This window comes from Dama dama, chromosome 17, assembly GCF_033118175.1.
Source record: "Dama dama isolate Ldn47 chromosome 17, ASM3311817v1, whole genome shotgun sequence".
Lineage (NCBI taxonomy): Eukaryota > Metazoa > Chordata > Mammalia > Artiodactyla > Cervidae > Dama > Dama dama.
Genome location: NC_083697.1, coordinates 62,613,018 through 62,637,771, shown reverse-complemented (window position 1 = coordinate 62,637,771; position 24,754 = coordinate 62,613,018). Strand labels below are relative to the sequence as shown.

At 37.5% G+C, this 24,754-nt stretch overlaps 1 protein-coding gene across 1 annotated transcript in view; it reads left to right on the top strand.

The window, feature by feature from the left end:
• The window catches only part of RFC1 (replication factor C subunit 1), a 75,598-nt gene that overhangs the window by 18,064 nt on the left and 32,780 nt on the right, over nt 1-24,754 (top strand). The window contains exons 3-4 of the mRNA XM_061164578.1: nt 3,694-3,769; nt 6,773-6,895. Coding sequence (XP_061020561.1) covers nt 3,694-3,769; nt 6,773-6,895 — 199 coding nt within the window. The remainder of the gene's footprint in view (nt 1-3,693; nt 3,770-6,772; nt 6,896-24,754) is intronic.

Genomic DNA, 24,754 nt, shown 5'->3' with positions numbered 1-24,754 from the left:
CCTTCCAAGGAGTAAGCGTCTTTTAATTTTATGGCTGAACTCACCATCTGCAGTGATTTTAGAGCCCCCCAAAATAAAGTCAGCCACTGTTTCCACTGTTTCCCCATCTATTTCCCATGAAGTGATGGAACCGGATGCCATGATCTTGGTTTTCTGAATGTTGAGCTTTAAGCCAACTTTTTCACTCTCTTCTTTCACTTTCATCAAGAGGCTCTTTAGTTCCTTTTTGCTTTTTGCCATAAGGATGGCGTCATCTGCATATCTGAGGTTGTTGATATTTCTCTCGGCAATCTTGATTCCAGCTTGTGCTTCATCCACTCCAGCATTTCTCATGATGTACTCTGCATCTCACCCTATATTTGAGGCTTATTCATTATTATTCTTTTTCTTTTCTGTACTTCAGACTGCATAATTTTTTTATTACTGTCTTCAGGTTTTTTGACTTTTCTGTCATCTCCAATTTGCCTTTGTAGTGAATATTTTGTTTTAAATATTATATATTTCAATTCTAGAATTGCCTGCTAATTCTGACATCTGGATTGGTCTCAGTTAAGTACCTTTTTATCTTGAGTCATGTATTAGTCACTTTGGTCTACCATAAAATACCATAGACTGACTTAAACAACAGAAATTTACTTTCGTACAGTTCTGGAAGCTAGAAATCTGTGATTGAGGTTCCAACCCATTTAGTTTCTGTTGAGAGTTCTCTTTCTGGCTTACAGACCGCTACCTTCTTGCTGGGTCTTCACACAGCCTTTTCTTGGTGTAAGCATGTGGGGAGAGAGAGGTTGAGAGAGTGGGTATGTATATGTGAGCTCTCTGGTGTCTTGCTTTATAAGGACACTAACTTACCAGAATACCCTTATGACCTCATTTAACCTTAGTTATTTCCTTAGAGACTCGGTCTCCAAATATGGCCATATTGGAGGGTTAGAGACTCAACATATGAATTTTGGGAGGATACAAGCATTCATTCCATAATATTCTGACAATAGCCACCCCCAATTCATGTTCTTTTTGCATGAAAAATACCTTCTTTTCATTCTAAAGTCCCCACAAAGTCTTAACTCATTGCATTATCAGCTCTCTAAGGTCTGAAATCCAGTGGTTCAGCTAAATATCATCTAAATCAGATATGGGTGAGACTTGAGGTATGGTGCATTCTGAGACAAAATTTTTCTCCAGCTTGAACGTCTGAAACCAGACAAAGTATGTGCTTCCAAGGTATAATAGTGGGACAGGCATGGAATACACATTCCCATTTCTAAAGTCAGAAATCAGAAGGAAGAAAGGGGTGACAGGTGTCAAGCAAGTCCAAAACCTGGCAAGGCAAATTCGAGTTGATCTTGTTTGATGAAATAAATGGTACCTTGTGGCTCAGTCAAATTGACAGATAAAATTAACCATCACAGGTCACATTTCCTGTTTCTTTGTATGTATGGTTATTTTGGATTTACCTTGGATAGTGTAAATTTTACAGAGTAATAACTCTGGATTCTGTTATTTCCTCCATAAGATGTTGATTCTTCTAGTTTAGCAGGCAGTTAACTTGGCTGAACTCAAACTCCAAACTCTTGTACACCCTGTTATGAGCAGCATCTGAAATCTTTGTTTTTTTTTTTTAAACGTTAGGTCGGCACTTGGGGTTGTTGCATGCACATGTAGTTCAGGAGACAGCCGCAGATTTGGGCCAAGATTATTGGCAGAATTTGGAGCTCCTCTTCTGTGGCTTTCTCTCTTCTGGGATATCCCTTTATCTTACTTTTGAGTTATTGTTGTCCTCTAGTTTGGTGGCATATTTGAATTACAGTGGTTTATTCATCTCATTTTCTTCCAAGCTAGTTGATTGTTCTTATATTTTTGAAGTTTTGTTATAATGGATAGAAACATTTGTATCTTGTAATTGATTATAGTCAGCTTTTTTTTTTTAACTATCTGCTTTCTTGATTCTTTTTGGGAAATTTTGAATGTGTGAGAAATGTGTTGTATTACCTACAAAACATTAGTAATACTTTATGTATATGTTACAAACGTGTATAACTAAGAAATATAACTATTAATACCCTTTGCCTTGGTTTTATTTGGTTTTCCACCAGGCACTGAGTCATGGTAGGCCCACAACTCCTTAGCTTTTACTTCTGTCTCAGTTTTTCATTTTCAGGAAGCACTTGCCTTTTAATATCTGACATCCTTTTACTCTTTGTTATACTTAAGTTAGTATTGAAAGTGGAACTGAATAATGATAATAATACAGCTTTCTCTACAATCCTCTCTTTCCCATCTGGTGCAACTATTATCTGGCTTATTCTCCCCCCTCCCAGTTTTACTGAGAAGTTAATTGATTTACATCACCTATACGTTTGAGGTGTACAGCATGATTGTTTGATTTACACATATTATGAAATGATTATCACTGTGGGTCCAGTTAGCATCCATCATCTCATATACGTACAATGAAAAGGAAGAAAATTTTTTCCTTGTGTTAAGAACTCTTGGGATCTGCTCTCTCAAACTTTCCTGTGTATCATGCAGCAGTGTTAACTACAGTCATGGTGTACATCACTTTCCTAGGAATGTGTGTTATTTATCTTATGACTGGAAGTTTTTACCTTTTGACCACCTTCCTCCAGGTCCCCCCACCCCGCCTCTGGTAACCACAGGTCTGATCTCTTTTTTTATGAGTTCATGCTTTTTTATTTTTTGCTTTTGCTTCTATGTACAGTGAGATATACAGTATATGTCTTTCTCTGATTTATTTCACTTAGTAAAATGCCTTCAAGGTCCCTCCATGTTGTTAGAAATGGTAGGATACCCTTATTTTTTATGGCTGAGTAATATTCATATATTCACAACTTCTTTATCCATTCATCCATTGACTCACACTTGGGTTGTTTCTATGTCTTGGCTTTTGTAAGTAATGCTGCTATGAACATGTGGGTGCAGATAGCTTTTCAAGTTAGTGTTTTCTCTTCCTTTGGATATATTCTCAGAAGTGGAATTGCTAGTCATATGGTAGTTGGTTCTATTTTTAGTTTTTTTGGAAAAACCTCCATGCTGTGTTTCATAGTGGCTGCTCCAGTTTGCAGTTCCACCAGCAGTGCACAGGGGTTCCCTTTTATCCACATCCACACCGGCATTTGTGATCTCTTTATCTTTTTGATGATGGGTCTGGCCTAGTCTTTAGGGTTTCTTAGGTGGTACTCTAAGGGTAACGAACCCATGTGCCAATGCAGGAGACCTGAGAGATGCAGGTTTGATCTCTGGGTTGGGAAAATCCCCTGGAGAAGGAAATGGCAACCCACTCCAGTATTCTTGCTTGGAAAATCCACATGGACAGAGGAGTCTGGCGGGCTACAGTCCACAAGGTCGCAAAGAGTCGGACACGACTGAAGTGACTTAGCATGCACGCACACACTGGCCTATTCTTTAGCCTAATTAGGGCATTACTGGCATTTGGGGTGAGATCATTCATTGTTGTGGAGCACTGTCCTGTGCATTGTAGAATGTTTAATAGCCTCCCTTATCTACCCATTTTATACCCGTAACACCCCCACCCCAGTATGACAAGTGACAATGTTTCCTGTAGGGGCAGGGTTTCTCTGGTTGTGAACTATTGAGCTCAAATCTAATGAGGAAAAAATAGCTAAGTTACATAGGCTTCCTTGCATTCTAACTATACTGTCATGTTTATAGGTAAATAGTTCTTGTAAAGAAGATGAATTCAAGCCGAAGCAGTCAAACAAGAAAAAGAGGATCATCTATGATTCGGGTAATATTTCTTTTCAGGAGTTTTCAAGTTTAAAAATTTTCATTTTGTATCTGTTAGAGCTGATGTTCTCTATAATGTTAATAGGTGCTGTGAGAAGAGGGCTCTGTGTTCAAATAAAGTTGAAAACAACTTTTATTATACTACAGAATTTATCAGAGCTGAAATATGTTAATAGAGTTTTGTTCTGTGGAGATTTGGTATATATGGCGTGTCTGAAACTTACTTTGAATATGCTAAAGTATTTGTATTAACTTCTCTTTCAGCTGAGGTTCTTGGAAACTGAATTTGAAAAAGGGTGCCAAAAAATGTTGCTTTACAAACAAAGATCTAAAACTTCATTTTTGTCCTTTTGATTTGGTCCTTTTTTGTTGCAGTTAAAAAGGAACAAACACACTTTAAAAACTTTGACTATAAGATTGACTTGAAAAATATGAGGGTTGGGGTTCTGACACCCCTTTCAATTGAAAATCTACATAGAACTTTTGATTCCCCCCAAACATAAATACTAATTGTCTACTGTTGATTAGTAACCTTGCCAATACCATAAACTGTCAATTAACACATATTTTGTATGTTATATATATTTTATACTGTATTCTTGCAATAAAGTAAGCTAAAGAAAAGGTTATTAAGGGAATGTTAAGAAAAATACATTTACAGTACTGTACTTAATTATTGATACTGTAAGTTTATGTCATCTGTTTATAAGATGAATCTCAGTACATACATCAATATTGTCTAATATAATAAGAAATACTGTAGATGTCATACATATTACTGACTCTATTATAATACAGATGTAAATGTTATATGTATTACTAACTCTTGACATCAGAAATCAAAAGATGATGTGAAAAGGAAGTTTGTATTGACAGGTATAACAATTCCTGCCTTGACAATGAAGCAGCAGCATGACTGTTTTATGGCAGCCCCGTGTAATTGATAGGATTGCCTCATGATAGCCTAGCCTACGCACCAATGAATCTGTTGACAAAACTTTGGCATACGGTATGACTGTAACACTGTCATATTCATTATATAGTATTGGAAACATTGTTACATAAAAAAACCCACTTACCTGTTACGATAAATAGGTTCTTATGCAGTTTACCCAGTTACAGAGAGGCATACTTTATAGTAGTGTAATTTTTTGAAAGCAATGTTATAGAACAGAAAACGAACACAGATTAATTTTATATTAAAGATCACCTTATACCTATGTAAGTATAGACTAGTATCTACATATATTTCCTGCATTCATGACATAGCTTTTTCTTAATTTTTTTTAGTATTTCTAGGCATGTGGTTTGTCTGTTTTTTCAAATTGTTGCAAATCTCCAAAGTCTTTTTCAACATATTTATTTGAAAAAAATCTGTGTCGGAGAAGGAAATGGCAACCCACTCCAGTATTCTTGCCTGGAAAAGTCCATGGACAGAGGAGGAGCCTGGCGGGCTCCAGTCCATGGGTTTACATGACTGAGCATGTGTGCCCAAGGGTGGAGGGAGATGGGTTGGTAGCAATAAAGTGGTAGAACTAAAAAAAAAAAAAAAGAAAAAAAGATCTGTGTACAAGTGGACATGTGCAATTCAAACCCATATTCAAGGGTCAACTGTATTTTTAAGATAGGGAACATACATTTTATGCATGCCTTTTATGGTATGCCAAAATAATGGTAAAAGTTTTAGATTTTGATTCTTTTGGAGGTCAATCCAGTATGAATTCTTAAAATTAAGTATGTAACCTAAGGAAGCACTTACAGGTTATCAGGATTTTGACAGTGATAGCAAAGGTTCTAAAAGTACTTGAATGATTGTCGTGAGTCTTTTACTGCTGTATATAATAAAGAATTTGAAATAAGTACATATCCCTATTCCCTATAAGTTTCCATCTTTTGGGAAAGTGGAAATATAATTGATACATTTTAGAACTGTATGAGACAGGATTTATAAATGCGTGGTGAGAGGAAGAGGAAGGACACTGAAATTTCTGAAACTCCTATTTTGTACCAGACATATACTAGGTATTTATATTTTGTCTTGATTTGTATTTAAGTGCTCTGGGTGATTAGACTGTGGTAGACAGAATAATGGCCCCTAGAGATGCCCACACCCTAGTTACTAGAACCTGTGAATATGTTCGGCTGCATGGCGAAAGAGGTGGCATTAAAATTATAGGTGACATTGAGGTTGATAATCAGACGACCTTCATGTGGGGAGATTATCTGGATGGGCCCAGTGCAGTCACAAAGAAGAGGAAGGCAGAAGAGGAGGTTTAGAAATTGACTGTGGGAGGAGGTCAGAAAACTGGAGAGATGGCAATGTGAAGGACTTGGCCTAATGCTGCAGTCTTTGAAGATGGAGGAAGGGAGGGGGCCATGAGCTAAGGAATGCTTGCAAGTCACTAGAAACTGGAAAAGTCAAGGAAATGGATTCCTCTATATAGTATCCAGAAAGGATCACAGCAGTCCTGATGCTTGATTTTAGTCCAGAGACCCAAGTTGGATTTCTAACCTCCAGAACTGGGAATAATACATTTGTGTTGTTTTAAGCGAGTAAGTTTGTGTTGATTTATTACTGCAGCATTAGAAAGGCTTAACCACTGGGTAGTGTAATCTATGAGAATTTAAACAAGAGAGTTGTTTGGAAAAGAATCTTGAGGAATTGATTAATAATAATCACTTTAAGGTAATTCCCTGGTGGTCTAGGGGTTGGGACTTGGTGCTTTCACCGCTGTGGGCTTGGGTTCCATCCCTGGTTGAGCTAAGATCCCACAGGCTGTGTTTCATGGCAAAAAAAAAAAACACCCCACTTTAAAAAGCGAACTATATGGGGGTAGGGTGGGAGGGAGGTCCAAGAAGATGTATGAATAGGGCTGATTCACTTGTGTTAGCAGAAACTAACACAACGTTATAAAGCAATAATAAATTCCAATAAAAAAAACTTAAAAGCACACTATATCAATACTATTTCTTTTCAAAGTTTTTCTTTTCCTCTTGTATTCAGATTCAGAATCAGAGGAAACAGTACAGGTAAAAAATGCCAAAAAGCGACCAGAAAAATCGCCACTGTCTTCTAAACCTGCCAAAACCCGACCGCAGGATCCTGTTACGTACATTTCAGAAACAGGTAAGGGAGCGACATCTGTCTGTTTTAGAGGGAAGTCACTGTGCTGTGTTCTCGAGCTTGTCTTGGTGTCTGCATGTGTCTCCTTCGCTTTGAACTGAACTTCAGTTGCCTTTTTCTCTGTGTAGAATTGTACTTACCAGAGGAAGCCTGTAATTATCTTTGGCGTTTCCTGTGAGTTGAGGGCCAATAATAGGGTAGTTGTTTCTTGGAATTTTTTTTTAAAGGGCTCCATATCAAACCATATATATTGATACTATGTCTTGAATCATACATTAAACTATTATTGGATTGTTTAAAAACTTTTTCTTTTTTTTACCTTTTAAGGTCGCAGCAATCTTAAGTATATAATGACTGCAAATTTGTGCCTTCTAATCTGTAATCTTGTGACTTGAATTCCTCATATTCTCTGGTGACCCTAAAGATTTAATAGTGGCTTTAAAAATATGCTTGCTTTTGTGTTTATATTTATTTGATCTGTTTTGAGTGGTCCAAAAACAAGACATTTATAAATGTACACTTAATCTTAAGATGTCATAGTATAAATAATTGTCATAGTATATAAATAATTGCAGTATTCTTTTATAGTGAGAGACCCTGAATTACATTGTCATCTTAGGGAAAAAAAAACTTAGGATGGATTTGTTATAAAGTCATTTTGATTTGAGCATTGTTAACTCCTAGAGGAGACTGTCTTCAAATTCACAGAGCCTGTTGAATCACACTTCCTGATAAAAATGCTTGCGGGCCATGAGAGCGTCTGATACGCTTCATTGGCTTGTTCATCTTGAGGTAAACCTCTGGCAGCGTTGTTTTTAGCACTCAGCTACTTGTGTTGCCAGTGAAGTGAATATACCTGGTTTGAAGAGATAGGGTAAAAACCACATAATTATTTTGGGACAGCATGTTACAACTTACATTCAACAGGCTTTTATTGATTGTCTTTTCCATCCTGGTTACTAGGTGCTGGGGATATAAAGATAGGACTAAAGACTCCTAAGTACTGTAGGAATTGCCTGAGGCTGCAGTATGCACTAGTTAGGGAGGCAGCTTAATGGAGAGGGTAAGATTTGGTCTAATCCTTGAAGGATGAGCAGGTGAGGGAAAGAATATGTCTGGTTGTTGTTTAATCTCAGTTGTGTCTGACTTTTGCGACCCAATGGACTGTAGCCTGTCATGCTCCTCTGTCCATGGGATTTCCCAGGTAAGAATACTGGAGTGGATTGCCATTCTCTTCTCCAGGGGAATCTTCCTGACCCAGGGGTCAAACCCATGTCTCCTGCATTGGCAGGCAGATTCTTTACCCCTGAGCCACCAGGCAAGCATGTCTGGCTAATAGGATGGGATTATTTAAGGCACAGCATCCAGCACAAGGCTTGATATGTTCGTAGGACCCCAAAGAGATTGCTTGCCCACATGATGAGTAATAATGAGTGGTATATGAGGCCAGTTTAGGGAAGACCTTGAAATTTAGTTTAACGTAGCAGGGAAAATGGAAAAATAATAATTGAGGAGGCTGAGACTCTTACGGTAATCTCTGAGTGAAGTAATAAGTATTTTAAAAAGGTAGCAATAGTAAGGGACTGATTTATAAACATTTGAGAGATGAGTTATAGATTAGGTTTTTGGATTACCTGTGGTTCAGCCATGCTGTCTATGATTTACTATTAGGATAATTGGAAAGTTGATGTTATTATCCTGCTTATGTTTAATTTTTTTTTTATTTTCTAGCATCAGCTTTATTGAGATAGAATTCACATACCCTACAATTCACCTTTCATGTTTTAGTGTTACTGGAATTTTATTACATGTTTGAGCTGGTACTTGAGAGCGTGAAGGTACCCATGGTAGATAAATTGGTCAGTAAGTAGGGAATGAAACAGGAAAGACGTCCTTGTGTTACGGAAAGAAGCTGAAAGAAGCCCTGCCTGGGGGGATACATCCTTGGTTCCCATCTAACTCTAAAGGGCTGAAGGTCAGTGACTCTGCCTCCCTTTCTGTAAAGCAGAAACTCTCATTGAATAGGACAGTTTGGACAACCTAACAGGGTGATGCACATGAAAGGGCCAGACCCAGTGCCTGAAACATAAATAGCCAGCTGTCAAAAGGGAAAAAGAAAAACAAAAGAAGCCCACAGATGAGCTTTGTAGGCTCTCTGAAACATTTGCATATTTGATAAAGTTGTTCAAATACCAAAGGGAAAATCTTAAGTGGCATGAGCATATTTTCTATAACATTTTTTGTAAGCTGTTTCTTCATTATGGCTTGTGGCAGGTTGACTTTTGAACCTGTTTTGTTGCTAAATATCTGCTCATGCACGTTGTGCAAATGCGGTCTTCCATTAAAAGGGCCCCCTCAACATCTGGCCACCTTTGTCAAGTTTTAAATATGTGGGAGGGATACTAAAACCTGTAAGGTGATAGGTTTATTATGTAACTGAAGGTGGTGTGATCAGGCTTTCCAGTGACACCTTGAAAACGTCAAAGTTAGTGGGCAGACAGCGATGGCCTTCAACCGGGGATCAAGGCTATCCTTATCTTGTGATTTTTAGGTACACAGAAAGGTCAGACAGTTTAAGCTCTGGTCACAGATTGTCTTTAACATGGGACTGTTTATTTCAGACCAGGTATTTTTGAATGTTATTTTCTGAGGAGATAACTGACATCTTATCTGAAAATTTTATGACCATTAGACAGTATTTATGTCATTCTGCCAAGGGTATGTGCATATGAAAGTGAATGTTGTCTCCTGGTTTTATCAAAGAATCTTGGGGTACAATGTATTCATCTAATATGATGCTATTATATAGTTTTCTGCTTTTTCTTAGAGTTGAGATATAGGAAAGAAGCTAACTTTATTTTTGTCTGTTTTATCTTCTCATACCTTTTTATACCTTCGAATGATAGGTGAATAGGAGAAAGATAAGCCCTTTTCCTCCCCTTCATAAAAGAGAATGAGACTGTTAAAAAGAAGTCTGCAATAAAATTAGCATAATGAGATCAGAAATGAAATGTTTGTGAAACAGAAAAGTGCAGCTTGAAATAAACTTGAAATTTCTTGACCACAAAATAATCTTTTTATTCATTTTTAAAGCTAAATCTACAATTTTTCAATGATTATGAATAAATATTCATATTAGAAATATAAATGTTTATCATAAATTTAAATAAAATACATGTGGTAATAATAGTTTACAAATAAAAATTCTAACTTAAAATTGCTTTATTTTATTCTTTTTGGAGTTTGGAGCTTGTGAAGAAGAATTATGTGACTCAGTTTTAATAACCTATTACTTCCTAAAGAAATGATTTTACTTTACTATTCCATATTTTATCTTTAATAAATCAACTTTTTTTTTCCTTACAGTGTAGCATGTGTAGTGATTAAGAGCATGAGCTCTGGAGTTAAACCTCCTGCTGCCTGGGTTAAACCCTCACTTACCTCCCCTGTGCCCTAATTCCCTCGTCTGTAACATGAGGGTGTCACTAGTGCCAGCATCAGCGGCTTTTGTGCTTGGTCAAATGAGATAATGCTTGACAAGCGCTTAAAGTAGGGTCTGGCACATATGAAATGTTTAGTGAGTGTTAACCGTTATTCTCATATTTTGACTTGTTTACCTACATCTGCCTTTAAAGATTATGCTAAAGACATTTGCTTTTGCTTAGGTATTTAGGGCTTCTTTTGATTATATAACTGTGCTTTAGAAATTTAGAAATGGTATCTGACCCACTTATGTTATAGATGCTCTTCGACCAAAATAGGAGCCACTGCCTGTGCCTGTGGGGCAGCTGAGGTGTGATTAGCCCAAGTGGGAAGGTTGGTGTGTGTGAAGTATGGATTTCAAAGACTTTAAAAAAAGACAAATTATCTTATTAATAATTTTTTTTAGCATCTATTACATGTTGAAATCATCTGAATATTTTTGGATAGATGAAATATATTATTAATTTCATCTGTTCCTTTCTACTTTTTATTCTTTCTACTTTTTAAAATGTGGGTCACATTTTATTTCTGTTGCATAGTGCTTTATAAACAAGGAGAAATATATTTAGGAAATAACATTACTTTAGAAAATAACCTACTTAACCTACTTCAGGTGCTTTTGTTTGTACTATTATATGAGTCTTTAGGCTATATTATTATACAGGTCTTTAGGCTTGTCATTTAACTCCATGACATACTTTTCATCATCACTTTGTTTGACTAAACTTATCTTCTATTACTCACTGATTTTTAAAGTACTTTAACTACATTAGTTTCCCAGATTACAGGAAAGGGAAAAAATTCTTTATATTATACATATCTTCATAGCAACTGTTGACTGTAGTGGGATGTTTTTGAAGGTTGGTAAAAATCCAAAGTACTGGGTAAATATATTTACTTTTAGCTGTTTAATGAAGTGAGAGACCTTGAGTTTTGTTTGGCAGAAGGTGACCTTTTATTATGCAGTTTCATCAGGAGCTGTGGGTGTTTGTTTGAAAATAGTCAGAGTTTTCCCTGTCTTGAGAATTGTTTATGGCTGGTAATTTAAAAAAAAATAAATTTTTTTATTGAAGTACAGTTGATTTGCAATGTTGTACTAGTTATAGGTGTACTGCAAAGTGAATCAGTTATGCATATGCATATGCATATATCTACTCTTTTCTAGATTCTTCTGCCATATAGGTTATTGCAGAGTATTGAGTAGAGTTCCTTGTGCTATACGATAGGTCCTTATTTGTTATCTATTTTATATATAGTAGTATGTATATGTCAGTGCCAATCTTCCAGTTTATCCCTCCTTCCTTAGTGACCATAAGTTTGTTTTCTCTATCTGTGACTCTTTATGTTTTGTAAATAAGTTCATTTCTTCTTCTTTTTTTTTTTTTTTAGGTTCCACATATATGCAATATCATGATATTTGTTTTTCTCTGTCTGACATATTTCATTCAGTGTGACAGTTTCTAGGTCTACCCATGTGGCTGCAAGTGGCATTATTTCATTCTTTTTCCTGACCGAGTAATATTCCATTGTATATATGTACCACACATTCTTTATCTACCCCTCTGCTGGTGGACGTTTAGGTGCTTCCACGTCTCAGCTTTTGTAAATAGTACTACAGTGAATATTGAGGTGCTTGTCCCTGTTGGAATTAAGACTTTCTCTGGGTATATGCCCAGGAGTGGGATTGCTGAATCGTATAGTAGTTCTATACTTAGTTTTTTTGTATCACTTTACATTCCTAGCAACAGTGGAGAAGACATCCCTTTTCTCTACCCTCTCTCCAGCATTTATTATTTGTAGACTTACTGTTAACGGCCATTCTGACCTGTGTGAGGTGATATCTTGTTATATTGTAGGTTTGATTTGTATTTCTCTAATAATTAGTGATGTTGAACATGTTTTCATATAATTTTTAGCCATTTAGTCTTTTTCGGAAAAATGTCTATTTAGATCTGCCCTTTTTTTTTTTTTTTGGTTTGGGTTTTTTTTTTTTTTTTAATATTGAGCTTCATGAACTGTTTGTATATTTTGGAGATTTAATCCTTTGTTGGTTTCTTTGTTTGCAAATATTTTCTCCCATTCTGTGGGTTGTTATGACTGGTAATTTTTAGTGAGCATGTAATTCCAGAGGCAGAGTGCTCTTAAAGTTATAATTATTTGGGGAACATTAAGTGGGAAGAAATTGGGAATGTGGTGTTCTCCAGGTTTACCAGGAAGTATCCGTGACTTGGGGAGGTAGCAGTAGGAAATATTACTGGAGATGTTTGTGCTAATTTTTAGTGACCTATAGCTTTGTGTACTGGATAAATGGAAATGGATTTTATGTAGGATAGAGACCTTCTCTTAGACTTTTCAGGGAAACCCAGCATGACTGAGACAGAATTTCTTTGAAGTGAGAGGGAACTTAAGAATTATATTTCTTTCATTATATTTGTTCAGAAACGAATATTGATTTGTGCACTAAGACTATAAGAGAAACTAAGTTTAGGTTTTGGAGGATGAGTATTGACATTAATATTATTTAAAAATATCTAAGTAACACATTCTCACTGAAAAATAATTAATTCAAATAAAAAATATTCCATTCCTTCCTCCATCCCTTTTGCCTTACATAGCTCTATAAATTTAAACTATATAATATGAAAGAAAGAAAGTGAAGTCGCTCAGTCGTGTCTGACTCTTTGCGACCCTATGGACCATAGCCCCCTATGTTCCTCTGTCTGTGGGATTTTCCAGGAAAGAATACGGGAGTGGGTTGCCATTTCCTTCTTGAGGGGATCTTTCCCACCCAGGGATTGAACAAAAGTCTCCCTCATTGCAGGCAGACTCTTTACCCTCTGAGCACCAGCGGACAGATAAAATATATATATATATATAAAATATATATGTACGTATATACACACGTATTTATTTGAGAGTGGCATCTTGTAACATTTCTAGCTTGGTTTTTCATAACTTAATGTCTCCCTCCCTTCCTCCTTTCTTATCGCCTTTTCTCTCCTCCTTCCCTCCCCACCTGCCCCAGCCTCAGTATCTCATCCTTTTAAGCTTCTGCATATAATTTAATAGTATGCATTTAATTTTTCTCATACTCTTATTTTGGATATTGGATTATTATGTGAATATCCTTGTTGGATGTTCACATAAGCATATGAATATGCTTCGTTGTAATAGAACATATTTAACCATCAATAAGTGGGCAGTTCACGACGAAGAGTATGATCACTTAAGAGAGAGTGGTAGGACTTCCTTGGTGGTCCAGGGGCTAAACTTTGTGCTCCTAATGTGGGAGGCCTGGGTTTGATCCCTGGTCTGGGTTTAGGTCCACATGCGCAGACCTAGTGCAGCCAAATCCATAAAATTAAAAAAAACAACCAGTGTGTCCTGAGAGTCAGCGAGTTCGTTTTTGAGGACGCAGCCCGCCCACCTGTATTACGAGGGACAGAATGGGGCTTCTACTCTTGGGTTCTCAGGCCCAGAAAAGGAACTTTACATTTGTTCTTATTAGATTTTTTTCTGAAGCTCTTGACTTTTATCTTGATTCCAGGCTTTTGTATCTTGGATTCCAGGCTTTTGTATTCTGGTTCTGTCATCTGTTTTTAAAATTATAAATCTGAATACTTTCATTGAACAATATTAAATTCTTTGGACTCCTCTGGTGGTCCGGTGGCTAAGACTCCACACTCACAGTGCAGGGGCCCGGGGTTTGATTCCTGAGCTGTGAACTAGATCCCACATGTTGCAACTAAGAGTTCGCATGCTGTACCTAAAGATCCTGTATATCCTAGTACCTGGTGCAGCCAAATAAATACTTTAAAAATATTAAATTCTCACTGATTTATTTATTTAACAAATGTGATGGTTCACCATGTATGCCCAACAGTGTACTGGACAGTCTATGAAATAGATAAGAGAAAGTCCTATTTTCAAGGGCTTATAAGCTATCAGGTTATCTTTTTTAAATACTAAAAATTGTAACATAAGGAAACAATTAACAGTGATAGAAATATCTTCCAAGGATATTTGGGTATGAGAGAAATGGCTTTTATTTTGGAGGTTCAGGAAGCATTTCCTGGGGGAGAGATTCAATTTGTAAACTTTCATAGATTTACTGAAACTAGATTACTCCTACTTAGTATTGTATTATACCTTTTATTTTCTTAATTACAGTATCATCTGTGTGGGAATCTCTTACTCTACTTGAAATCCCTGTGTCCACAGTGAAAGGCAGGGGGAGTTTGACTATAATAGTGTTAACATATGTTTTGTGTCATATGGTATTGTAAATTTTTTTCAAAGCAGTTTTTTTTACAGACTTCATGAACAGAATAACATTATTATATGGCTTGTATTTCCTATCTGTCTCATTGATCTTTAAAACTACCTTATATTTAGGGCTGACTTACCTTAGGAAAACTTACTTTCAAAGAATCAACTTTCAAACCATTTCACAAACCTTCACTGTGGATGAATTCTGTAGTTCTTTGGATGTCCCCATCCACTTTTTAAAAAATTTTCATATCATCTAATTTCATATCTTCCAAGTTGATGAACCTATCTATGTACATTTTTCTGGATCATTAGTAAAATGCAGGAGATGCAGAAGATACAGGTTCGATCCCTGGCTCAAGAAGATCCCCTGGAGTAGGAAATGGCAACCGTCTCTAGTAATCTTTCTTACCTGGAGAATTCCATGGATAGAGGAGCCTGGCGGGCTGTAGTCCATGGACCTCAAAGAGTTGGACATTACTGAGTGACTGAGCGTGCACACACACACACACACACCTTTTTCAAAATGGACATGATCCATATCAGCACCCTGGATACAGCTTTTCAGTTTCTTTTGAATAGCTGTTCAATTACTTAGGAATTTCAGAAACCACTGTTACTTATCTTGTATTTCTCCATCTTGCCATAAATTAGTACTTCTTAATGAAGGGTGATTTTTCCTCCCAGGGGAACTTTGGCATATCTGGAGTGCTATTTTTGGTCATCACATCTGGTGGATCCTGTAGCATCCAGTTGGTAGAGGCCAGAGATGTTATTAAACATCCTACAATGCTCAAACCCCCTACAACAAAGAGTTATTTGGCTCAAAATGTCAATGATGCAGAGGTTAAAAACCCTGCCATGGCCTATCAGAAGACAATTTTGGTAGATTCTTTGTTGAAATCCAGACATCCCTGTTTTTGGTATTCTCATCTACTAGTCCTATAACTCAAGGAATAAAGGATGGCTTAGGCCAGTGTAGTTTAATGTCAGTGAATCCTCTGCTTCTATTAAATACTTTTTTTGTTTTAGTTTTTTATTGAAGTATGGCTGATCTGCAGTGTTGTGTTAATTTCTGCTGTGCAGCAAAGTAATTCAGTTACATGTATACGTACATTCTTTCTCATATTTTTCCCATCACGGTATATTGATTATAGTTCCCTGTGCTGCACCGTCGGACCTTGTTCTTTATCCATTCTGTGTATCACAGTTTGCACCCGCTCACCTCTCACCCCCACTGGAGCCCTTCTCCACCTCTGTCCCCTTTGGCAACCGCAGGTGTATTCTCTGTAAGTCTGTTTCTCTCCTGTAGATAAGTTCATTTGTGTCGCATTTAGATTCTACGTGTAGGTTGTATCATTCAGTGTTTGTCTTTTTCTCTCTGACTTCACTTGGCTGGTGATCTGTAGTTGCGGCCACATGGCCGCTGATGGTGGTGTTTTATTCTTTGTCAAGGCCGAGCAGGGTTCCGCCACACACAGGCACCACATCTTTATCCACGCGTCTGGCTGTTGCGCAGTGCTGCTTTGAGCACTGGGCGGGGACGGGGGTGTGCACGTATCTTTTTGAATTATAATCTTGTCTGGATATGTGCCCAGGAGTGAGATTGCTGGGTCATGTGGTAGTTCTGGTGCTTTAGTTTTTTGAGTAACCCCAGTACTGTTTTCCATACTGGCTGCACCAGCTCACATTCCTACCACAGTGTACAAGCATCCCCTTTTCTCCACCCCCTCTCCAGGATTTGTTACTTGTGGACTTTTTAGTGACGGCCATTCTGACTGGTGTGAGGTGGTACCTCATTGTAGTTTTGATTTGCATTTTTGTAGTAATTGGCAGTGTTGAGCGTCTTTTCACGTGCCTGTTGTTTTAGTTGCTAAGTTGTGTCCAACTCCTTTGTGACCCCATGGACTGTAGCCTGCCAGGCTCCTCTGTCCATGGGATTTCCCAGGCAAGAATACTATGGGGGGCTGCCATTTGCTTCTCCAGGGGATCTTCCCAATCCAGGAATTGAACCTGCATCTCCTCCGTCCGCAGGTGGATTCTTTACCACTGAGCCACCAGGAAAGCCCGCATGTGCCTGTTGACCATCTGTAAACACTCTTTTTGACCTGTTCTTGGTATTAATGCATAGAATTGTCACCAAACCTTTCTGGTTCTATTGTAGCTGGGGATTTGCCTTTCTCGTTTTGAAATTAGGACTCTACTTCTTCTCTTTAATCTTTAGAGACTTTTTCCATTTTATGTCATGATTCAAAGGTCACTGATACCCTTCAGCAATTTTTATTCGCAGATTTATTTTGACTAAAGCATCATTATAAGAGCTAGATGCTTTCTTAAAAATTTTTTGCCTACTTTACCCTTCATTCCTCTTTCAATATTTGACCTAGAAGAATTTAGTGGCATATGGAGAGGGAGAATTTAAAAGGTTGTACTGAACAGTGAAGCACCAGAGAATCTGGAATGGTTATTTCTCTGAAGCATCTCTGAAGATGAACAGACTGTTGTTTGTTACAGTGACATGTATTTTGTTGTCAGGCGCTTGTGAAACTATGAGCGACACAGGATCGTATTCCAAAATGCTAAGTAGGATTATGCTATGAAAATGTCAGTAAGTACTAGTAAAACAATATACAGGTGATTTATGCTTAGTTGTTACACCGAAACCACAGTTGTCACGTTCTCTCACATGCAGGGACTGGGAATGTGAGTGGAAGTGGGGAATTGCATTGCTGAACCCTTCCCTCAATGCTTCTGGTCAGTCAGGTTTCCTTCTATGACTGGTTTCATGCCTTAGAAGCTCTGGAAAATGTGCCTGTGTCCAGTTGTCCAAGGCTTCCCTCCCCTAACTCCAAACCTCCTCTTTCTTTTCCTGAGAGATGCAGAGGAGAGGGAGGAAGGGGGCGAGTAAGTAGCAGAGTATTCCACATTCTTCTCCTGGGTTGTGCTCTGTTAGTAACTGAAACCAGCTGTGACTTTCCATGGACGGTTACTCCCGCTGTGGTGGGGACTCTGGTAGATAACATCACAGCCTGAGTCGGTGCTTTTATCTCTCAATGGTAAATATCATTGCTTAGCTACCTCACTGTATACCTCATGGATTATTAAATATTTTTATTCTTAAAATATAACTGACTCCATTTGATTGTAAGAGGACTTATCAGTAAAGAATCATGATATCTTTAATTTATGGATTAAAGATGGTCAGTCTCAGTTTTATTTCATTATACTGAAAGCTATCTGATTCACCACAGAATATCTGATTCTCACACTCCATAAGTTTTGCAGAGGTGGTATGTGTAATTTCTCTTCTATCCACTTAATTGACAGATATTTATTGAAGATTTGAAATATGCATGAACCTTTCTCTTTGTCTATAACCAAAATTACAGTTGGGAGTTTTGACTCACGGAGGTATTAAAAAAGAACTTACTAGAAAAAGGCTCTAAAGACTCAGATTCCCTTTTTAGCTTTTGACTTGTTGCAAAATAAATTATTTTAAATCTCTGTAACCAGATTCTCTAGCATGGTCTCCATTAATTTGGTTTCTGTGTGTTTCACACTGAAGGAAAAAAATCAGAATCCCAAACTCTGAGCAGTAGGAACATCAGAATTAGATTTTTTTAGAGAGCTGCACATTATTTTCTTGCTCTTTCATTTTTTACCCTTTTAAATAAATGAATGTATCTAACTCAGAGTGGCAAAGCAATCTTCTTTTCCAGGCAGTTCCTCTTCTGTGTGTTGGATAATGCTAGTTTATGTGGTGACTGTTACCATGTTTGAGGTTTGTTGTATATAAATAAAAATAAATGGTGTTTGTTTACAAGGAGTCAAATATCCTGGGGGGAGATTCTGAGTGTTCACTTGCCAAATTTTCAAGTAGGTCACAGAAATTTGACATAGATTTATTTATCACTACTTTATTACAAGTTTCTGGGAAGAAAACACAATTTTGCCTTTGGCTTCTGACAAGGCAGAACAAATTTAGGTTCATTAGAAAACAAGAATAAATGTTAAAAAAGGAAAACAACCATAGCTTTATTTGGCATGTTTCATCCCTATACACTGTGTAGAATTGTAAAATACTTATTTTACGTGAGGTTGGTCATAACACCTGTTAAATGATGGTCCTTGTCAAGCAGTAGTTGCATTGTTCTAATCCCTGGCCTTGTTGCCTTCTAGAACTTCATAATATTTTTATATGGCTTTTGAAATATCTAGGAGGAGCCCGGTGGGCTGATGTCCGTGGGGTCGCACAGAATCGGACATGACTGAAGTGACTTAGCATGCATGCATGCATTGGAGAAGGAAATGCAACCCATTCCAGTGTTCTTGACTGGAGAATCCCAGGGACAGGGGTGCCTGGTGGGCAGCTGTCTGTGGGGTCGCACAGAGTTGGACACGACTGAAACGACTTAGCAGCAGCAGGGCCAGAAGAGTTTTAGGGGCTTCCCAGGTGGCGCTGGTGGAAAAGAATCCACCTGCCAATGAGGAGACAGAAGAGGTGCAAGGTCGATCCCTGGATCGGCAAGATCCCCTGGAATAGGAAATGGCACTCCACTTCAGTACTCTTGCCTGGAAAATCCCACAGGCGTAGGAGCCTGGTGGGCTACAGTCCATGGGTCGCAAAGAGCTGGACACGACTGAGCACATGAGCACAAAGGGACGTTAGGACGGCTCGCTCAGAAGTCACACGTAGAGCAGGGATGCTGCTTTGTTCAGGGTTTCTGGTGTTATCAAGGCAAGTGACAGGATGCTCTCAGACACGCCTGTGACTTTCTCAGTATTCACCTGATGAAATCCTCTCTAAGAAGCACAGTATCATGAATTTACGTTTTGGTGTTTAGTTCTCCCTGCATAACTATAAAGACTGTGGAGAAGTGCACAAATCACAAGGCAATAAATAAGTGTTAAATCAAACTTTAATTTTTTTTTTTTCTTCTTGCATAACTGTATTTCACTAGCTCCTGCTTTCCAGGGGCCTGAAGAACCATTTTTTTCTGTGTGTGTGTTTAGTAGAGAAAAAGGAACTTTGATACAGTTTCTTCTTAGTATAATGAAAACATACTTGATATTTCATGCAGAATATTTATTTTTTCTTGAAAATTACATTTTACTCAGTATTTATGAAAATGTTTATAAAATTATGTTTGTGTTTAGGTATAAAATATTTTTGGAATCTATAGTTTGAAGATGTTTTTAATTTTAAATCCATGTATTCTAAGCCAAAATTTCAGAGAAGGACTCTCTATTACCCTCCACCATTGTAAAGAGATCTCTAGTAGAGAAGGCTGTGAAAAGAAACTCTATTTTAGGAATGATGTTTAAGGCTAACTTAAAAGAACAAAGTGATACATTTTTGGTTTTGCATGAATCTGTTATATGATTGGGCTTCCCCGGTGCATCAGACATAAAAAAATTTGCCTGCAATCCAGGAGACCCGAGTTTGATCCCTGCATTGGGAAGATCCCCTGGAGAAGGGAATGGTATCTTTACCTAGATGATTCCACGGACAGAGGAGCCTGGCAAGCAAACTACAGTCCATGGGGTCGCAGAGATTCGGACACGACTGAGCAGCTAACACTTTCTCTTTCATTATATGATTAGATCACAGCTTATATAGTCCTTCCAGTTTTAAATACTTTTTGTTGCTTACATTTTTATGTTCTCAATAGTGTGATGAATATATTTGTATATAAATATTTGTCAGCACCTCTGATTATCTCTAAGAATTACTGTGCTAAATGTTATGAACTTCTTTGCCAAATTGCTTTCTAGAAAAGTTGTGCTAGTTTACACTTTCACAGTTAGTGTTTATATTAGTACATACTTACCACATTCTCACCAGTACTGAGTATGAAAGCTACAAAATCTATGTGACCATCCACAGATTCTCAGAATTATAGAACAAAAATCTGAAGAGTTTGTCTGGTCCAGCATTTTGCAGAGGAGGATAGTGAGTCTCAGATAATTAATTAAAATAAGTTGAGGTCAGGTTAGAATTTTAGTTTTCTGGATTTCCGGCTCAGTATTGTTTTTACCAGAGAATACCGCTTTATTATTTATTGAATGTTTATTATAGCATGATGAGCTGCTATACTGGGCAGTTTGATTTTTAAAAATCTAATCTTCCCAGTAACTCACATGATGGGTCATTTGAAACTGTTTTACCATTTGTGGGGAAGAGGAGCTAAAGAAGAGAATGAGAGCAGTCTTCAAATGCTGAATGTGAAAAAAGGTAGAATTCACAGGGAGATATTTTGGCTTAATATAAGGAAGAACTTTCCTAAAGAGTACAGTAGTGCTATTCACTAAAGAAAGAGGGGCTGCATTGAGTTACACTGCTCTGTTTTGAAAGTGTTTAAGCCCAGTCTGTGTTTGCCAGGAATGTGGAAAACACATTCAGTACATGTGGAGTCCATGTATCGAATGAGAAAACTCGTTGACTAAAGGTAATGCATTCTAAAGAATGTGGTAGAGTAGCTGGCATGAAGTTGAATGCCCAATAATGATAGCTATTGTAAATTTTTATTATATCATATATTAGATAAAAAGATACCATGGAGTCCCTGAAGCTAGTGACAGAATAAGCAGAGATGTTAATAAGTAATGAAAGAAGTAGCAAAGAAAAATGGAGAGAGAAGCTGAAGCCAAACCTTTGTGTCTCAGAAAGCCAAAGGGACAGAGTTTCTAGGAGAAACATCTATTTGTTGTAAATATTAGATGTAGGTTAAAAAGAAAGACAAATGTAATATAAAGATGAAAAACATACGATGAAAGAAATTAAAACCACCCATAATCCCCTATCTAGAGATAAAAGTTGCTAACATTTTATTCTTTTCAGATCTTTGAACATGAATTTAAAAGCATAAATGAGTAGATTTAGGTATATCACTAAACATATTGTTATGTCTCTTTTATCACTTAAACGTAAGCATATCTTGATTCAGTAAATATGTATATGCGTTGTAATTTTCTATTGGAGCATAGAATCCATTACAGGATTGAATTTATAATAGTAGATTATCTGGTAATTTGTTTTCCCACTTTATAAACAGTGTTCACTTACCTCTGTCTTTGGTGCCACTTCGTGGTTGAGGCCGTCTCTTTTGCCTCAACTGTATTTGTCCTTTATTTAGTTATTATTTTTGGCTGCCCTGGGTCTTTGTTGCAGCACAAGCTTTTTCTGGTTGCGGTGAGCATGGGCTCCTCTCTAGTTGTGATGTGTGGGCCGCTTATTATGGTGGCTTCTCTTGTGGCAGAGCTCGGGCTCAGAAGTTGCAGCACATAGACTTAGTTGCTCTTCGGCATGGGGAATCTTCCCCGGCCCATGATCAGACCCATCTCCCTTGCATTGGCAGGTGGATTCTTAACCATTGGACCAGGGAAGTTCCAGCCCCTTAACTTTTTTTCATCTTTTCTTACCCTCTTGCAGTCTATTCTTTCTACTTTTGAATGGACAAGTGCCATGACAAGCATTTTTGTGCATACATCTTTGTGTGCATGTTTTTTGTTTGTTTGTTTTTTGGCTGCAGCATGTGGGATCTTAGTTCCCTAACCGGAATTGAACCCATGGCCCCTGCAGTGAAAGCGTGGCATCTGAACCACTGGATCCCCAGGGAAGTCTGTTTTGTTTTTAGACTAATTAGTTAGAGGTGGAATTGCTGGGTCTGACTAATGGGTATGCATAGTTGAGATTTTGATATATATTGCAGGTTTGCCCCCCAAAAAGGTTTTTTAACATTTACTGTTTTTAAATACCAAAAAATCCTTTTGCATATATGAAGGTCCCATTTCCCTACACCTTTGCCAACAATCTTTTTAATCTGACAGTCTTAAAAATTCTTGATCTCACTAAATTTCATACTAGTCTGTTACCTGTGAATATTTATGAGATTGCTAGAGAAAGGGTTAAGCTAGGGATTGCAAATACCTCTAATACCATTGTTTCCTTTTTGAGGTAGCAGTGGTTGATCTCGTCTGAATCAATTCCTTAAGGACAGTTATAATATTTTGTATACAAATGAAGTTCCTGAGTGAAGGGGGAAGAACTGTAACAGAAAAACATAGTGGTTGACTTGATCCAGTCAGTTCTAAGATTTTCTGTCATACTGCTTGTACGCATGGGTGGATGTAGTGGAAATTAAATGCTACTGCCTTTGACATTTTTAAAGTGAGGGAAAAACTAGTAGAGGACTGTCATTTCGTAAATACAATGTATTTTTCTCCATTAAAGGAGTCCTTCCTCCCCAAAAGTACAGTTGTTGAACTTAAACCAAGTAAAAATTATAAAATTTAATAAGCTCTCAGATACGATTGGCAGCCTTGTACATACTAGCTGTGCGTTTAACTTTGCACTTACGGCCTAAGGAGATACATTGGGTTCCATACCTAGGAGTTTCCAGCTTTTTATTAAAGCCAGATATCAGCAATTTTGTTTTGAATCTTCTTTTAAGGGCGTTTTGTGTAGTTTGTTTTGGCTACTAAGGTAGAATAGTTGCTGAACACTGATAGTTTGCCTGTGCTATACCTTAACTGAGTGTAGGGATTTAAAACTGACAATAAATTATAAAAAAAAATTGTTTGGCTTCCTATAACAATTCATTTTGTTGTTATCTTAGGAGAGAAGTTTCAGATTATGTTCTCTGTGATTACTAGGACTGCTGTGGGTGATTTGCATGACTGTTGTACCTATGTGGAATGGGTATAATGTCACCTAGACTTTGCAGAACCATCTGAATAAGATGGCAGGGAAAGTGAAGGACTGATTGTCAGGTAGGGAGAACAGATCTATGAGAGACTGGGTTTAGTCTGTTGACTCTTGTCAACACATGGTTAAACTGAACTCCGGTAAGTGTATCAAATCTTGCATTTGCTTAGAAGGATTGCTATGAATTTTTAATTTAATCTTGAAGGTAGATTGGCTATAGTTGAAGCTAAGTAAAACAAGTATGTTTTAATTAACATCTTTGATTGCAGGTTAAGAAGAAAACCTAGCTTGTTGTGAGCAAAATGGAATTTATTAGAAGGTCATTGTTGAGTCTCATTTAATGTAAGAATAAACCTTTAGCACCTTAAACACATGAGTTGAGCAAAACGATTAAGGGTAAGATTGGGCCCACTTGTTCAAGTGCCCATTCCTTATTCAGTTTGTGATGGCCTGGAATATGTGCATGCGTGCTAAGCTGCCTTAGTCGTGTCTGACTCTTTGTGACAGGCCAGGCTCGTCTGTCCATGGGATTCTCCAGGCAAGAATACTGGAGTGGGTTGCCATGCCTTCCTCCAGGGGATCTTCCCAACCCCAGGGATTCAACCCGAGTCTGGTATTCTCCTGCATTGGGAGGCAGGTTCTTTACCACTAGCGCCACCTGGGAAGCCCTATGGAATATGGAACCATCTAGTAAATATATCTGTAGTTACAGGAGGCCATTGGGATGTGGAGTGGGGTGTAAGTCCTTAGGGAAAGTGGACTTGTAGCGAGCTGAATGGGCATTCTCTGAGATGTCTGTTATATTTTTGCTTTATATAGTGGATTACTTTTTATGTTTAGTACTCAAAAACCTTTAAGAGTTATTTATGCATTGCTGTTTATAGTTTCATTTTAATATAAATAAATAGAGAATAAGACTAAATCCTTTTTGATTTTTTATATATCTTAGGTACTTTTTGAGATGGCAGCACCTAACACCCTTAGCAAATTTCTGGTGGTTGAATGAGTACTAGAGAGGAAGCAAGGCTCATTCGTAGGTGGCCTTGAATAACAAACTTACTGAGTGAAGCCTCACTCCTCCAGAGTGACCTGGAGACTGCCTTTTAGATTTTTCTTTTCATTGGATTCCTTTTTTTTAAAATTAGGCCAAAGTGAAAAGCCTTTTATCTTGTGAATCACTGAACCAAACAAAAAAGTTTACTGAGGTCCTTTTGAGGTGCATTTTTGGGGTCTCTAGTTAGGTATTGTCACACATGCTTAGAAAGACCTTTAAAGCCAGATGTTCAATGAAAACATTTTAGAAACATAAACTGTAACACAGCAAAGTGTTTCAAGTCTTCAGTGGTTAGATGTTGCTAGGTGTGCCACCTTCCAAGTACAGCTGTACTCAGCCTCTTACCACC